At 37.5% G+C, this 18,621-nt stretch overlaps 1 protein-coding gene across 1 annotated transcript in view; it reads right to left on the minus strand.

The window, feature by feature from the left end:
- GPC3 (glypican 3) overlaps positions 1 to 18,621 on the minus strand; it is a 414,862-nt gene that overhangs the window by 363,824 nt on the left and 32,417 nt on the right. Inside the window, exon 2 of the mRNA XM_045538900.1 lies at positions 18,334 to 18,495. Within this exon, the coding sequence (XP_045394856.1) occupies positions 18,334 to 18,495 (162 nt within the window). The remainder of the gene's footprint in view (positions 1 to 18,333; positions 18,496 to 18,621) is intronic.

Raw genomic sequence — 18,621 nt, forward strand, 5'->3', positions numbered from 1 at the left:
GAAACTGTACCTCAGAAAGATTAAGTTGCACAAATTCCCTATAAGAAGACAGCCCTATATTTTAAAATGTGAATTACACATAATGACCCTAATTACTAAGAGCCCCTTATGGAAGTGTGCATATAATGCTGGTTGGTTTAATATGCAATTTTATATACACATCTTCATATTCTCATAACTAATATAGACTGGACATGTAGTAGCTCCATTTCATAGATGAAAAATCCAATGTTTAGAGAAATTAAAGTTCCACAAACATCTGTGGAAAATCTACTACGAGTATCTACCCACCAACACTGAGTGAGGGGACAGAGATACAGAGATGAACTCAAAACAGACCCTCAAGTTGCTTTCAGTCCAGCAAAGAGGACAGACATCCCCTGCCCCATAGAAAGCACATCATTTCTAGTTTGGTAGGTGCTAATATAGAGGAAAGGAGCGTGGAGTTGGGAGCAGGTGGGATGGAACCTAGGCAGGACAGCAAGGAGACCTAGCCTAACCTGCAGCAGGCCCCAGAGCTAGAAAATGACCAAGTAGAAACTGGAAACTAATTGTTCTGATTCAAAGACTTCTCCATGGGCTGAGCTTCCCAAGCGCCATGCAACTAGAAGGGGCTGAAAAATCACTCCTGGGGGCACAGCTTCAGTCACAGCAGGAATAGGAAACACCCAGCTCTTCAATTTTCAATAAAAGTCACTCTCATTTAGTACATGCTCAATACATGCAAATTCACTTTAGCACATGAAAATTAATTAGCCATGACGCAGCTTAAACATGAGATAATTCAGTAGGTAAACCTGAAACATTTCCTTCCTACTAGTGACCATGTTATTATCCTCAGATGTGCTCCCTCCACACTTCTCAATTTTCTAATCTTGCTTCCTTTGTGTTTTGCTTTGGAGCTAGGTATTTATCTCTTTTCTTTCCTGCTATGCTGGTAATCAGGACCCCTGAATGGCTCAGTGGAAAAAAGAAAACAAAAGTGATTCTTAGAGAGGCCATACAACTTTTTTGTAAATACAAAGGCACATTTCTACTACAGTTTCACCGTCTGTGTTAAAGATGTCTGGGAAAGAATAATAAGTGTGTGGTGGGGGTTGGAAACAGCTACATGGACTGACACAGAAAGAATTGTGCAGGACAGCTATTAATATATTTTAAATGTCTTTTCTTCTCCTCTTCTCTTCCCTCTGATCCCCCACTGCCAGCCGCCCACACTCCCACCCATTCCACCTCCAAAAAAGCCCTGAGCATTTTTGAAGCAAGATGAATTATTTCCTTTTTCAGAGTCTCTGGAGCTATATTTTAAACATTGTATTTAATGATTTGCAGTGCTCATGTTGTATCTGAAAATTGTTCATTTTTCAGTTGAATATGATTTTTTTAAGTCTGTTGAATGCTTTAATCTTTTATGACCTCTGGAGGACAAAATTTCCTGTGATAATGTATCAGGATATCATGTAAGGCAGGGAAGAGTTTTGACTTACAAAGCTGATTTCCACCTAACTTTTCAGGACCATATTACATCAAGGCAGACCAACCTACAGAAGGCCTAAATAATGGTGCTAAATTGAATTATAATAATAAAACTTCACATTTGCATGAAAACTAAAGCATTGTCTTATTTGATATATATAAATAACCAGTTGATATTTAGGCAAGACTAAGATTATCCCCATTTTATAGATGAAGAAAATGAGGCTCAGACTGGTTAAGTGGTTAGCTCAAGGTCACACAGCTTCCACATGACAGAAACGGGACAAGAAATCAAAGGTAAAAGTTTTTCACACATGCTTAAACCCCTAGGATTAAAAAATATCACAGCTCTCTCACCTTGACTTAAAAGTGCTAACAACGGCTTGTGAAAAATGAAAAGCCTTGAAGGAAGGCAGAATAAAAATCTGTGAGACAATCACTGATCTTTTATCTTCTAGACTTCAAGCTGAATCAAGTTCTTCAAAGAAAACCCAATAAAGCCCAGACATTTTCATCATAACAAAATAAATAATTCAGTCGGGCTTTAGAGGACTCCAACATTATGATTGGCTATTTGATATATTTGTGACTTAGCCGCCACTAAACTGATTAAAGCTAACCTGATTGACGCAGTTATGTTGACAGAGCCTCTGACACTGACAGTTATGAATGGAAAGTGTAAATAACGATAAATAACCTGGAGCTTCCACATTTATTCCTAATGGAGAATTTACCACTTTCAAAAGTCAAACGCCTGATAGGCTAAAAATTACAGCCTTTGGTCTATCTGGCGCCAAAGAAACTGCTGAGATTCATCACCGCTCTTTTCTTTAGGAAGATATCCACTGAGCCTCAGGTTCTTCCAGGCAGACAGACAGGTTTGATTTTTAAAAAGTCAGACTCTTTGAGCTGCAAAGAGTCTAACCCCACATTTTATATATGAGGAAACTAAAGCCCAGAGAAATGAAATTAATTGCCTAAGGTCATCCAGTGAGTCATGATGGAGTCAGAGCCATAAACCATGTATTCTTACTCCCAGCCCAATGCTCTTGTCACTAGACCACACAATAGGGAAAAATCTCTACACGACACACACAGGCACATGCACACATACACACATCCACTTGGAATTATAATGGACCTACAAAGATGATTGAAGCCATCCTCTCTCTCTCTCTCTCTCTCTCTCTCTCTCTCTCTCTTTCCCCTTCTTTATTATTATCTTTTTAGAGACTGGGTCTCGCCATTTTTCCCAGGCTAGTCACTAACTCCTGAGCTCAAGGGATCCTCCTGCCTCAGCCTCCCAAGTAGTTGGCACTATAGGTATGTGCCACCATACCTGGCTGAAGCCATATTCTCTGTGCTAAATTTCTTTTGGTCTCAATATTAATAGAAACAGATCTGGGAAGGATTCTCAGATATAAAATTATATGCATTTTTTCAACTTCAAGTGCATCTTGTGATTACAAATTAATACTTTATTTTAAGCCACACCTGAAAATAACTGAAGGAAACATGCACACTCTTCAGTTTATCACCAGCATTGCTTTTAATGTGTACAGTATAATTCCATTTCTGTAAGAAAATCTACACCTGTGTGTGGATATATGCAGGAAAAAGTCAGAAAGCCTATGTTAACCATAGTCATCTCTGGATGTTAGGATTCTGGTGATTTTTATGTTCTGTTTTATATTTATCAGAATTTACTAACTTCTCTTGTAAACCAAACACCTATTTTTTATATACTAAAGTGTCTTTATCAGCAGGACAGCAGAAGAATAATATTAGAAATGTCATAATAAAATATTCAAACATACAAACTTTTGGTATTTTTCAGGCTTCATGATAACTTCACAATATCAACTCATGATCAACTAAGCTTATAACATAAAATATGTTCAATTAGTATTTCCTTCCCAGAAAAACAAAAACTTTAGACTCAATGATATTCCTTTGCACATGAATATTTGGCCCATGGAACAGCAGGCCAATTTATTAAGTTACTGTCCCAAGATGGCCTCTCATTCAAAATCAGGAACAGCTAGCTCAACAAATAGAATGTTTTCCTGGATCTTCACTAATCTGAATTGATGAAGGAAAGAACAGTGAAATGCATTTACAACTACTTTCCAAAAATAACAAATACCAGCTAACATTTATTGAGCACTCACTATATACTAGGCACCATCCTAAATTAAGTTTTACAGGCATCATATCGTTTATTCCTCACAAAAACCATGTAAGGTTAGGTCCTATTTTTGTCCCTGTTTTAGAGATGAGGAAATTGAGGCTTAGAGAGGTTAAGCAGCCTGCCCCTGGTAACCAGATTCAAGCCCAAGTCAATTTATTCCAGAATCCATTCTCTTAAACACTACACTGCCTTTTATTATTTTTCCATACCTAGAGTAACTTAAACTCACTACTAATAAAGTGTTTCCAAGTAGAGGTTCTATCAGGTTTGCTTTAATAAGCAAAGCTCATTGTAATTAGCAGCCCCAATTAATGGGCTTGCTCAAGGTCTTCAAGCAAGTTAAACATGCCTTCCTGCAATCTTATATACACTACTAATTTGTTTAGCAGATTCCTTCTTCATAAATGGGATGAAAGTAAACTTAAGTCCAAGTCAAATTATCACAATATTCAAATAAACAGAGCCCAAGTTAATGAGAGTTCACTCTAGATCATTAATTTTTATAAAATATTTACCTCCTGCCTTGAGTTCACTTCTGCCATTTTAGCATCTATTGCCTGTATATTTCATGTACAAACATATGTTTGCACTGTTACAGTTTTCACATAAAATGCTTATGTGAAAATAAGAAGAAAAAGCCCAACTATGGTCCTGCCTAATTGTGAGACATTTCTAACATAGTCTCTAAAGAAACAGACTTTAACAATTTGTTAAAAACCTATGCTGGCACCAAGTAAATATACATTAGAAGAAAATGCTTAAGTTGGCATATATAATGAACAAATCCATTCAATTTTCTTCAATAGTCCTCTCTCTTTCTTAGTCAACATTTAATGTTCCAGGATTTTGGTGCCTGAATTAGTAGCTACCCCATCCCACTTCCCAAAACAAATAAGCATAATTATGCTGCTTTTTTCGAGCTTCTCTTTCCCATGTACATCCTATTAGCTAAAGTTCCAGATCAGCTAGTGGCTCCTTATTTTGATTAAGTCAGGTCACCATCTTAACCCTCCCCTATCTACATTCACATAATAGTAAAAATAACACCAGTGCCACCAACTTTTAACTGTAAATGCTTGAAAATATAATCACTGCATGCAAACCACATTGAAATCCTTTCAGGAAAACTGCAGTATATATAAACCATAGTTGATCATACCTTGAAAACACTGAATGTTTCTATTACTATTTTTATATGTCTAGTAAGAGCAAAAATTGGAGCTTCAGGAGTCTAATTCAGTGTTTACTCTAAGTAGACTTCTTCATGAGCAAAGAAATGACAGACCCACATGTTCCTCTAACACTGTAGTGACTACATTTTAACTAGGCCAAGAAAGAGAGGCCCTGTGTGGTACAGCTAACTACTTGTGGGAGTAATTTTGCCATACAACTATAGAAAATTTATTTCAGTTCCAGATATCACTTTCCCCATTAACTCAGGAGACCAAAAGAGCATAACCGCTTTCCTTTCATTCCTGTCAAATGCAGCAAGTTTCTCAGGAAGCAAATACTATTTAAATCATTTTCATAATTCTAAAATGCCTGTAAGACAAGTCCAGGGTCTAATTATACCACTTAAATTTGTTGAAGATGTTTGGGTTTTTCTTTTTTTAACTTCAATAACGAAAGAGCCCAGGGGTTTAAAGCCCTAATAATCTAATAAACTTTGCTAAGTGAACATTGTAACAGATACGCCTGGATGGGATTTTGTAAATACCAGACAATTTCCCCTGATCTTTATCAGGGAAAAGAAGTCTAAATCTTTGGCAGGAAGAAATTAAATGTAGTGCAAAATAATAACATCTGGCCAGATTGTGTTTGTCAGGGTAGCAGCCCCTTTAGATGTCAGGCTGAAAAGTACTAAAATGAACTCTGAAGGGTGTGTGTATGATTCTTTATGAGGCAATAGGAAAGGCTGCCACACTGCCATAGAATGAATACTCAGGGTACAATTAACTCACCCTCATATGTCCCTACAGAGAATTGTTTCACATCAATGGAATTTGAAGCCTTCTGCCAAATAAAAGTTTGGGGCCATTCCTAGGGTATTTTGTTTATTTCTCCATTACTATTCAGATTCCTAACAGCACTTTCTATTTTTCAAAACCCCCTGTGATCATTTTAATGAGTTATTAAAGCTTATTTTTATCTTCTAACTCCAATGGAGACAGTGTGGCTCAATGAAAAGGGTAATGACTTTGAAGTTAGAAACAATGCTGTCACTTACTGGTTATGTGGCCTTGGGCAAATAGCTTGATAGCTCTTAACCCCAGTTTCTACATCTGTAAAATGGGGATAATAATACCTAACAGTATTATTACCATTATGAAATTACTCAAATCTAGCATATAGTAGACTTTACAGAGTTAACTAAGTAAGTTTGTTTCTCCTTCACTTAAGTGACCCAAATAATTTCAAATGTCTAACCTCACCAGTTTTCCAGAGGCCTCTGACCTTCAAGAAGGCTTAATTTTTATAGGCAAAGACTATCTTCCCTTACTATCAAAACAAAACCAAAACCCCTCAAGGTTACATTTGAAATAATATGTGCATCATTTAAGCTTCTTCTTTCACTATATACCATCTCAGCCATCTGGCAGAGATTGCCAGAAAGAACATACTTTGTTTTTTCACTAATGATTACTTTGATGCATAAAATACTTTAATTGTTTTTCCTGCATCTCTGATTTTTTTTAAATCTGGCATTTAGAGAGGGAGAATTATGGTCATCTCACAACTTAAAAAAGGTTTTCCCAATAAACAACTCTTTCCAGAATGTGTACCACAAAACAATGCTAAGCCACTGATTCATCTGACAGGCCAGTATATCTGTTTCAAATATTAATTGCTAGAAAGAGTACCATTTTTCCAGTCCCCAAAGAATAGGAGTGTGGACAGAAGGCTCTGGGGTATTCCCCCACCTACTTACTCTGTTGGAGAGGAATAAGCACTTTGGCCTCACTGACTGGGTTTCTTAAGCTACCCTTCAAGGGCTGGGATATGTGGGAGTAAACACATATACTACATCAAAGAATAGCTGCAGAGCCCATTTTCCCAGCTGGGAAGGTGGGAAGGATGCCCAGAATTCACACTCCAGGCAAGGAGACTGGTGGCAGGCAATATTTCATCATCCTCCAAGCACCCTTCCAGCTACCAGGGCACAGGCTCCAGTGTATTTCTAAACCAAAATTACTTCCTATTAAAAGGCCAGCAGGGTTTCAGATTCAGGGGAAGTAAAGGCAATGCTGGTATCAGTGCAGTAGACATGAATCCATTGAGACTGATAGTCAGTGTTAGGGAACAACTGAATAACAACTACAATAATCATTTAAACTTTGAAAGCATGTTTATATACATTACCTCTTTTGATCCTCAAAAGCTCTGGCAGGTTGGCAGGCCAGGTGTTACTATCTTGCACATAAGAAAACAAACTTAGACACTTTAAATTACTTACCCATTTTCACACAGCTGGTGTTGGAACAGGAAATAGAGCACATCTTTGATTCACTCTAAGGCTAATAGGAATTAGTAAAGAATCGAAGAATATATTGGAAACCAAAGGAAGATATTGATACATTTGACTGAAAGTATTTTTAAACCCCTACCAAAAAATGAAAAATTGAATTAACAAATCAGTAAAAGCAATTTATAACATACAAATTGGGCTAGTCCTGAATATATAGAGAGCTCTGACAAATCAATAAGAAAAGGGCATCTAATAAGGAACAATGAATACTTAAATTTTTTCAAATGATGAAAGACTATTAATGAGAAAAATCACAAAATAAAAAGTACAAATGATCAACAAATCTTCCTAGCAACCAAAGAGTACTATTTGTTCATCCAAACTGGAAAATGGCAAATGCCTAGGAAAATGGACATTGCTAATGAAAATGAAAGTAAGTACAAATATTATAGAAATCAAATAGGAAATATATATGAGAAATCTTAAAAATTGTGTAGCCTCTGACCCAGCAATTCCAGTTCCAGAAATTTATCCTGAGGAAATCATTAAGGATGTACATAAATATTTAATTACATGTACATTATTTATCTCACTGTGATTTACTGAAAGCAGCCTAAATATCCAACAATAGAGAGGTTTGGATTAATAACATATGAAACATCCACATTACTAAGTACGTGGTGGCCTCTAAATACTATATTTCTATTGTATTACAGAAATATATTATTGACATGGAAAGATGGCTATATTACATGGAAAATCAGCATAACCATTCTTGAAAAAAACATACATATGCCTTTAACACAAGAATAAAAATATGACAAAATGTTAATAGTGATTATCCTCTGGTGGATAAAATGTGGGTCATTTTATTTTCCACTTTTTAATTTCTTTCTGGTTTTTCATTTTTTCAAATGAAAAAACGGTAGTGCTCATTTATGTAGAATTAACTTGTTTTAAAAAGAGAATATATCCTGAAATAAAATTTGTTCTGTTACTTTCAAGGGTTCACAGTAATCTGGAATGAATAAATAATCCATTGGCCTCTAGAAACCAACCTTAACAAATAGATAAGAATACTTTCTAATGAACCTATTGATTGTTGATTTCTTTTTTTATTTTTGAGACACAGTCTCACTTTGTCACCCTAGAAAGAGTGCAGTGGCATGATCATAGCTCACTGCAACCTCAAACTCCTGGACTCAAGCGATCCTCCTGCTCAGCCTCCCAAGTAGCTGGGACTACAGGTGTACACCACCACGCCTGGCTAATTTTTCCCTATTTTTTAGTAGAGATGGGGGTCTCACTCTTGCTCAGGCTGGTCTCGAACTCCTGACCTCAAGCAATCCTCTCCCCTCAGCCTCCCAGACTGCTAGGATTACAGGCGTGAGCCACAACGCCTGGCCAGATTGTTGATTTCTTAATGCACACTGAAAATTTTATTTAAAAAATAGTCTGTTAAATCAGTTAATGATTCCTCCCCATAACTTTGTTTACACTATTCATTTATCTGACAAATCCTTTTTTCAACTGAAGTCAACTTAGTCCTACCTATATCTGATCAAATTCCTACATGTAGATCAAATTCCAATTTATTAGAGTTAATAAAGGAAGTATAAGTGTAAACAGATATGAGAAAGAATGAGAACCTTAATCTTTGAATTCAAAGACTATCAATGTTTACCATTTATTGAGCACCTATTATATACCAAGCAATATGGTAAATGCTTGACATAATTTATGGCTTATTTTCACAACAACTCTGTAACGTTGTAATTATTATCCCCACTTTGTAAAAGGGGGTTATATAACTAGTGAGCGAAAGAAGTATTTGAATTCAGGACTGTTTTGACTCTGAAGACTACTTATTCTGCCATTTTGCCTTCCGCTAAAATATCAAATATAAAACTCTAGCTGTGGAAAGGTAAGGTTATGTCACTGGTCCCCAAATTAGAAGCATTAGCAACCTTGTTGAAAGAGAACACATAGTAATGTAGGAGAAGAACACAGAATTTAGAATTCAGCATTCTTGGGTCAAGCAACTCCACTATACAGTATTGGGTTAACTTGCCTAAGTTATCAAACTCTCTTAGTTTTACTTTCCTCATGGGATTAATATCACCTTTATGAAGGGATGCTGGGAAAATCAAAATCAATACAAATATGTCTGCTTGCTACATAAGAGACATTCAAGAAAAGTTAACTTCTTTTCCCTTTAGGTTATTGTGAAAGGGTGATAGGACACATGAAAACATATTTGAACAAGCTGACAGGTGTTACCATTATCTTGATTCTTGTTCATAAGGTGCAAATCTGTGGCACTGGACCTTGTTTACAATATTCTGTGAAGACCCTAGGTGATGCTGGAAGAAAAGACAACCAGCAAGCCTGGGAGTGGTGAGGCCAGAAGCAGAGGCAGAGGCACAGGTAAGCATAAGATGCTCTATCTCAGTGGGCAAGCATCAACCCATTATCTAGACTTTTAAGACCTTACATCTGAGTAGATTTTAAAACCTAGAAGTAAATGCTGCAGGCAACTGGTTCTATCTTTTCTATTTCATCATAGTGGTTGTTGCAGGGGAAAGGGAAGAGTCGGAAATTGGTTTCTATTAATACGACTTATTCTTATTCTATGTGAGTGTGTGTGTGTGTGTGTGTGTGTGCATTCATGTGTGTTCATTCGTTTACTAAGTGTCTACTGTCTCACCCGGGGATACAGGGGTGTGGTAGAATAGACACAGAGCCTACCTACAGAGAGCTCATTCTCTAGTAAAGAAGATCCATGCAAATCAAAGAACCACATATACACATGTACCACCACAAACTTGGTAAGTGCTAGAAAGGAAAAGCACAGGTTCCCAGCAGAAGGAAGAGAGTGGACTCTGGTCTAATTCAATGATTATATTTCAGTTAATTGGGTTCAGAACTAATGCTAAAGAACTTCAACCAAAGGAGGGGAGCATCATAAGCATTCTGATCACCTTTCAACATTTTTATTCTCCTTCTTGTACTAATGCAACCCAATGGAATCAGAGTCTCCCTTTGTTGGTTAGATCTAGAGGCTGCTACATTAACTCATTCAGACCACTAGAGGACCATTTAGAAACTGTATACTATATAGTCTTAAATATATACACACACACACAGAAAGAGAAAAGAAGAAAACACAAAAAATGTCACAAGAAGCTGTCTGTGAATGATAGGATTATGAGTGGGCATATGAGAGCATTTTGACATTAATTATAGTTATATTAACACATAAAAAAGCATGTGTATGTTCCAGATATATAGCATTCAATACCACAAAGCAAAGTTATATTTCATATACAACTATGCTAATATATGAACAAGAGGAAATAATAAAGACAATGGCTACCATGCATTTGATTCCTACAGGCCAACATAGGGCTAGTTCTACACAGCCCTCATCTGATTTAATCCTCTTTAATTAATGGCTCAGAGAGAAGTGACTTGCCCTTGGTCACAAAGAGAGGAAAGACCAGAGCCAGGACTTAGACCCCAGCCTGTCTGAAGCCAGAGCACATGTCCATCACACTATATCCCTCTGCTTCCCTCCTAGACCTTTCAAGAGGGAAGGCTGAGTGAGAGGTTATAGGGCTAGTCGAGCAGTCTGAAAAGGCTGATATCTGGTAGGCAATTAATAATTTGAATTTGAATTTCATTGAGAAAAAGATGTGTACTGATTTACCTAACTCTCTCACCTGCCCTTCTCTTTCATCAAGAGCCACATCTATCTGGAGAATTCATATAGGCAATCTCCTCTAAGAACTTCTACCCTCTAGTTAGAATTAATCTTTTTCAACCCCACACTCCCATACAGAGGTGGATGTCCTGTGAAGCTAATGAAACTTAAACCACAGGGACCCACACTTGCATGCCCTCTCTCAAAAGAGCCACAGGCATTTTGTATTTTCAATTTTGTCTTATTTTTTCCTAAAGACAGCCACCAAATTGTATAAGCTTTGACCCCCACAAGACCTGGATCCACCCCTATTCCCGACAGAAAACTGCTAAAGTTTTTCTTATAGCATTTCTTCTAGGATGCCTTGTACCCAAGTTATTTATATATAAATATCTTGGTTTCTGAATTTTCAGCTTCTCAAAGGTTAACATGAGGTGGTTTTTCTTTTTGAATCTCCTTTAATACCTGCCTTGAAACATGCTAGTTACTTGCTCAGCAAATGTTTTCTAATAAAAGACAAGAGAATTCTCTTGTAAGAAAGAAAACTGGAATTGAGGAGACTTCCCATGACCATGAAGCAAAATACACAGAGGCTGAGTAACATATACACAGCACTGTGTTAAGGGCACAGGCTGTGGAGCTGTACTTTCTGGGTTTGATTCCTGTCTCTGCCATTTATTGGCCATGCTATTTTAGACAAGTGGCTTAATCTCTCTAAGCCTCCACTTCTTCAGTAGTAAAATGAGGCTAACAAAAATATTCACCTTATAGGGTTGTTGTGAGATTTAAATGAGATAATATAAACAAAATACTTTAGAATACGAAACTTTTAATTCATCTCTCACTGACTTAGTACATGTTCAAAAAGGAGGTTTCTAATCCTCACCCAAGCCCTCAACTTTCTTCTCTCCATACCAGCCTGCCTACCCCCACCTAGACTCATTCAAACCCAGCCAAAATGCCCCCAGAGTCTGCACTCTTAATCATTACACTCCATTGCAAAGGAAACTAATGGCGTGAAACCCAGTTGTGCCTTTGCTAGTAGGCTAGATGTGAGCGGATGGAGCCTGGAACTGAAACTAGAGGAGGAACTAAAATCAGAAGGCATCTGTATGTGATAAATGAGACTACTGAGACCCAGAGAGGGTAAAGGGGAATGGAATGTGGGAAAATGACATGAGGAAGTATGAAGGAAGAAATAAGACCTGATGACTGAAAGGTGGGATGAAGAAAAAGGAGTACAAATGTGTACCTCAGCCCCTGGAAGCATTTCACAGTCAATAGAAGGAAAGGTGCTTTTAATTTCCACATTGCTACTTCCAGCTTAGAGGAAAATTGTTTCTACCTCCACTTTACTGACAGGAGAATTCAAATCTCTCAAACATATGCTTCATTACTCCGATATCAGGTACTGCAACTCAGTGAGACAGAAAGAGGAGGAGGAACATATGTTTTCAGAAAGTAAACAAATCCCAGTAGGGGAGAGGTGGAGTGTAATCACTCTAGGCAAAAGTGGTATTTCTCCTGGAAGCTTCTGGAGGGCAGGGACAATTTCCCTTTAATTTGCTTTGTTGGGCCCACTAGTGAGAAAGGTAGGCAGTGGTGATGACTTCGAGATCCGGATCCGAGTCCTATAGAATCAAAGGCCATGGGCTGGGGCAAAGAAAGGTTCATCTGCATAATCTCCTCACCTCACTGTTGGCCCCAAAAGAGTCACCGCCCGCACACTGAGTCATTTTTCTAAGCTCTTTTTATTAAACAATTTTCAGCCTAATGACTGACTTTTCTAAATCAATAGAGGGCACAGGAAAGGTTTATAACTCCCCCAGTCTCTGGCTCTGCTAAAGCCACAGAATTTTGAAACTGAATTGAATCCAAAAGTTCTTAGTTTAAAACTGAAACGGCTTTAAACACCCAGTTCCCAGTTGTTTTTCCAATAGCGCTAATAATTAAAGAATTGCATTTTTTAAAACTTTGTAACCAAAATATGTCTTTGAGTCAGTGCCATGAAAGTCCACTAATTAAAGCCAGCATCTTCTGGGCTCTGATGAGAAATTCACCCTTTTATAATGGGATTACTAGAGCTTTGCTGTACAGATGAGTGGTTTGATTAATAATTTACATTTTTGAGGATATATAACCTCACTCATGGTCATGGTTTGCATTCCTAAAATTCTTGTATTCAGTTTAATGCTATTATATTTAGCCCTGGCAAATGAATTAAGTTCTGATTAGACATCAATGTAATTGTTCTCTCCTGTATGTTATTTTCAACGAAGAAAGGGTTGTTGTGACAGACTGGCCGGCAGTTTGAACAGGGGACACAGTGGGGCTCAGCGTGCACAGAGCTGGAGTGTGGGCAGGAAAACTGTCAGGCTAGTCAGGGGGAAAAATTGTGAAATGGAGAAAAATGGCTCAGTACTCACTTAAAACCCCCACTACATTATAAAAACTAAATTAACAAATGATTGAATCTCAAAAACATGTTTATCAACATTCAAGGAATTATTTAGTCACATATTAACTGTGAAGGAAAAAAGCTTTGCTTGAATAATGTCCCTAAACAGTTATTTCAAGCAGAAATGACTGGAGAAATTGCTCTGAGCTGATGGAAAAGGGTGTTCTAACCAAGGTCAATTTTATTTAGGGGGAGTGGGAGAGACAGGAATCTGACAGAAAAGAGTATAAAAACTGCCAAGAGCTGAGGGAAACAGAAAACAAGGGAGAAGAGCAACAGAAGCAGCCTAGAAACACTGCCCTCCTCCCCATTCAGAGACATCTTTTTCATCTCCTCCATGGAAAGCAGGTAGAGGAAAGCAAGCCTGCCAATACCAGGTGAGGATCAACTGACGATCACTAGCCTTAGACTCACCTTTTCTTTCCCTCTGCCATGATAGTGTGGACCAGAGAATGCAATTATAATATGGCCTGAACACAACAAACCCTTCCTGATCTAGCCGCCTGCTCATATGTGAAATATACCAGATACAGGCCAGAAGAGAAACTTCGGGAAGTTGAAAAAAGGATTGCCCCTGGTGGTATTGACATTTCAAACAACACAGCTTCACATCCAAGAGTGCAAAAAATAAACCCCCTTTTCAAAGGGTCTTTTGCCTAACTCTCTCATCTGTGCTCTAGAGCTGTTTGTATATATATCATCTGTATGTGGCAAAAGTTGTTGAAATACATCATGAACTCCAGCCTTGTCTAGGTTAATGTCTGTAATGATAATCATTTATTTGGCACCACCTGGGGAGAAATAGTGAGCTGTCTGGATAATACATTCATATAGTGTTTTATGGTTTTTAAGAGCATAAGTATAAGTAAGCATAAGCATACTTTTGCATATGCTATCTCTACTTTATGAGATAAGCAGGACTTTAATTTTTGTCCCAATTTTACAGATAAGAAAACTGAGACTATTAGAATCGACATAGCTGTCCCAAATAATAAAGCTCATAAGTGCAGATCTAGAATTCAAACTTAGATTTTCTGACTCCAAGTCTAGTGTTTCTTCCATTGCTCTTAAGCACCAAAAAAATCCTTTTTAGCCATTTAAATGGAAATATTAAGAAAAGGACAGTGAACATAATTTGATCTTTCCTTACTGGCTCACAACTGTCATTATGAACATGAATTATGGGACCTACTATAATATAGTAGGCTACTGAGGCATGTATGGATATACGCCTCTATGAGATGCCCCCACCTGCCACATTTAGTGAGATCTTGAGTCTACATTTAGGTCCTTCACCCTTACTGTCAATTCTAACTTCTTGCTGCTCATCTATGTACCTCCCCTTAGCAGTCTTCCACAAACCGTCTACTTAACTGCTTATGTACTATTGACTAGAAAGCCAGAAAATCAAGCTTGTAAAGATGGCACATAAATTTAGAATAGTAGCAGGCTTGAAGCAAGGACCAAAAGAGCTCTCAAATGAGTCTATATCTGACTATACAAGCAGGAGCTCTGTGGAGGTTTAGGTGTGCAGAGATGTTTTCTGTTTAACCACTATTTTCCCTTTCCTTTCTGTTCAAGTTGTAGGATAGGCAACTTCCAGAAAAAGCAAAGTATTGCTGCACTTAGAAATCTGTTCTCACTCAATGGCAGTGGCACCTGGGGAAAGACTAGAATCATCCAACATACAGAAAAGACCTGGACGTACCCCAAATATTTCCTGATATTACAAGGAAAGTCATAATGAAATTCTACAAAGAAAACAGAATTCAAGGCTTGAAGGTGTAGTGGTAGCAGAGATATGATGAAAAATTCAAAATTCTATCCCATTTTTCCTCACAAGGACCACAAATCCTACAACTTCTTAATTTTGTTTTATATCAAGCACACCAAGAACAAGGAAAGCCATGTCACATGATGGCTCTAAAGAAGCTGTGGCATCAATGAGATCAATGAGTTTCCTCATCTGTAAAATGGAGATACAGACCTCATAGGGCTTCTGGGAAAATTAAATGAGATAATATGTAAAAAGCAAGCATTGTATGGTAGGCACTTAATAAATCTTCACTATTATTATTATTAGCATCATAATTATTATAAGGTAGGGGAGAAGAAAAGGAGAAAGAGGAAGGAAAATCTACTTTTAGTGCAATTTTTCAAAAAGAATTAATTAAGCAGAAACAAAAAACGATTGTGCTGCCCCATTTTACTAAGCACATCTAAGTAAATTAAATTTGGGAAACGAGGCAATGCAAAGATTGAAAATAAAGAACAACTTTTTTAATGCTTCAATCATTATCAAAACAACATTAGCAATAGAGCACTCCAACCACTGTAGCAAAAGGCCCCAGGCTTATTTATGAGGGCAAAGGCTTCCTGCAAACTTAAGACATAAAATCCAAATCGAGGCAGTAAGGATTGCCTGTAGAACTGTGCACATATTTGCAGAAAGCACTCACTGCTTAAATACCCACAATGTGGACTAGTGAAGGAATCCTAAAGAGACTATGGATCTAGCCAAGATCAAGATGAGCTTTCTTCAACTGCACGTGGTGGAGATAATAGCTCACAAAAGCTGCCACATCAAATTTCATATGAATGAAGTATTAAAACAATTTTCTTAATAATTTGGTCTATCAGAATCTTGGGGAGGGGATGTATTTTAGGGAAAAACACAATTGTGCCCTCCAATTTCAATTCATTGGAATAATAAATAATTATAAGAAAAAACAAAGTAGATGCTCTCTTTTTCTTAGCAACTAATAATACATCATTTTGTAGTGGTCCCTGGTTTTGAGCCTTGTCTCTCCAAATGTTTGTTACTGAAAGGATTTGGGAGCAGTGTCTCCCTCCCCAAATGTGGTATAAGTGCCTTGATGTCTGGGACTATGGTTTATTTTTTCTTATGGGGTTTATTTTTTCTAAAAGTGAGGCAGAAAAAGAATGAGAAAAGGGAGCAAAACAAAATAAAGAATGAGTGTATATGGTGACAAGGCAGAGGACACCAGCAACAACAAGCTCAGACACCATTTAGCTGTCTCCATGTTCCTTTGCTAGGGTTGTCCTTCTTCCCGTTCCCACAATTTGAGAAAGAAATTAAACTTGTGTGTGTGTGACAGAGAGAAAGAGAAAGAGAGAGAGAGAGAGAGAAACTAGTAGGTGCTGCCTCCACTTTCCCTCCTCTGTTCACAGAACTAGTGTTCAGTCTCCATGTTACAGTAGCCGTATCTGGAAGCTAATCCGTTCAGAATCTTGCCAGAACTTCTTTTCTCTCTTAGTATCATGTTGTTCCAGACCTAGAAAACACAGTATGCAAAGTACAGGACTGGACAGAGATATAAATTTTGACACCCAGGGCCCTCAGATGGACGGCCACGTCTGCTACTCTGCATGTGAGCATACCACTATGATCACTATACCACCCTCCTCCAGCCAGACAATGGTTGTAAGGTAACATTTGTGAACTTGGTTATTCTGGAAATTAAACAAATCATTAACACTCCATCCTAAAGAAGCACCTTGATGCCCCAAAAAGTAAGAGTCAGCTCTCTGCTTCAACCCAATTCTCATGTCACGTCACTTCTTATCACCCCACTTTCATCCAGCAGATCAACTCCAAAACCAATCTAAGAAGTACATGAATGGTACATGTATTTTTAAAATCAGCCTAAATTATTCATTCTATCACCAAATTGTTAGTCTCAACAAACTCTTCACAAGAGTCTGACTGCATAAATAGGTTAACAAATACTTCAGGCTTATATATTATACTTCATATAATCAACCTACATCTCCTGAGGCTTTGACCCAAGAAACTGTTGTGAATGTATGCTTTATTAGCTAATTTGAATAATTTTCTTAGCTAATTTTAAGAATTTCATTATAATACACAAAATAAGCTATAATCAACCCACCTTGCAGTTCAAAGAGGTTAATTCTTATAAAGGTGCCATAAATCTAAAGCTTTACAATGTCAAGTAGTCAGAAGTGTTATTTTTCTATCTGACACCAATCCTCTCATTTTGGGGTGACAAAAAGGCCACTAATTCTGTCTGCTTCAGGCGGTATAGAAGAAAGCCTCAATATATCCATAATTAATTTTCCCAGTGACAGGAGGCTGTCCACTGAGGTAGTGAAAAGCATAGACTCTAAAAACCAGGCTGCCTGGGTTCAAATCCTGCCTTCACCATTTATTTATTAGTTGTGTGGCCTTGGGAAAGTTATTTAACCATTCTGTGCCTTAGGTTTTCATCCATAAAATGGAGATACACATTATACCCATAGGTATAATGTGATAATTAAATGAACTAATACATGTAAAGCACTGAAAAGAGAGTCTAGTATGTAGCACTATATACATGTTTGCTATCATTGCTACCAACACCATCATCATCTTGCTAGCTGGGTCTTTGAAGTGAGAAAGATACTCCCCATCCTGCTTTGATAATCCTACAAGTTAGCAAGAAGAAATGTAATTTCTTATGCATTCTGACAATGCCTCAACAGCTTCTTTCACAGTCATATACACAGGCATGGTAAGAACTGAGATTCACAAAGACAGGAAAGGTAACCACTCACACAAATGGGAAAATGTCAGGCCAACAAGCCAGTTCCTCCCTTCTATGTTAAAATGGTCCTAGTGGTCAGAAGGAGTTTATGTGTGTTCTACAACTATCTAACTCATTCCTGGAGAAAACTGGGCTCAGTATTTAAGGAAAGCTTTTTCATTTTTCAAACAAGTCTTAATGGACTAGCTGAAAATATTATCTACTATTTCTATGGAGATTTATAACCTTTACATACAGGTAAACAGAATGTCCTTGGACAATGATTTTTGACAATACCCACCTTTCCAAAAATTGAAATGAAGGTTCTCTAAAAACTATTTTTCTTTAACCAGAATCTCTCACTGGGACGTTTTTTATATCAATCACTAATGCTGGAATAATAATTTATAAATTATATTTAGCATTTGAAAGCCCAGTACCCAAATAATGATGCCACTGAGCAGCACATCTAAAATGATCCCCAGAACTCACCTTGGAAAACCGCAGCATTGTGAATAATTAAGAATTTGAGCTCCATACTTGCAGACTGGAGCAGTTGTTCCATGTTCAATCGTGCTGTTAGTTGGTATTTTTCTTCCATCTTTCTTGAGCAGCATGTTGGGCCCTTGGGGAGACATACTTGCAAATCTGATCCTGAAACAAACAAGGTTTTCATGTTTCAGTAAGCAGAATGTCTCTCTCTCTCTCTCTCTCTCTCTCTCTCTCTCTCTCTCTCTCTCTCTCTCTCCACACACACACACACACACACACACACACACA

The sequence above is a fragment of the Lemur catta genome, chromosome X (genome assembly GCF_020740605.2).
Source record: "Lemur catta isolate mLemCat1 chromosome X, mLemCat1.pri, whole genome shotgun sequence".
In the NCBI taxonomy this organism is placed as follows: domain Eukaryota; kingdom Metazoa; phylum Chordata; class Mammalia; order Primates; family Lemuridae; genus Lemur; species Lemur catta.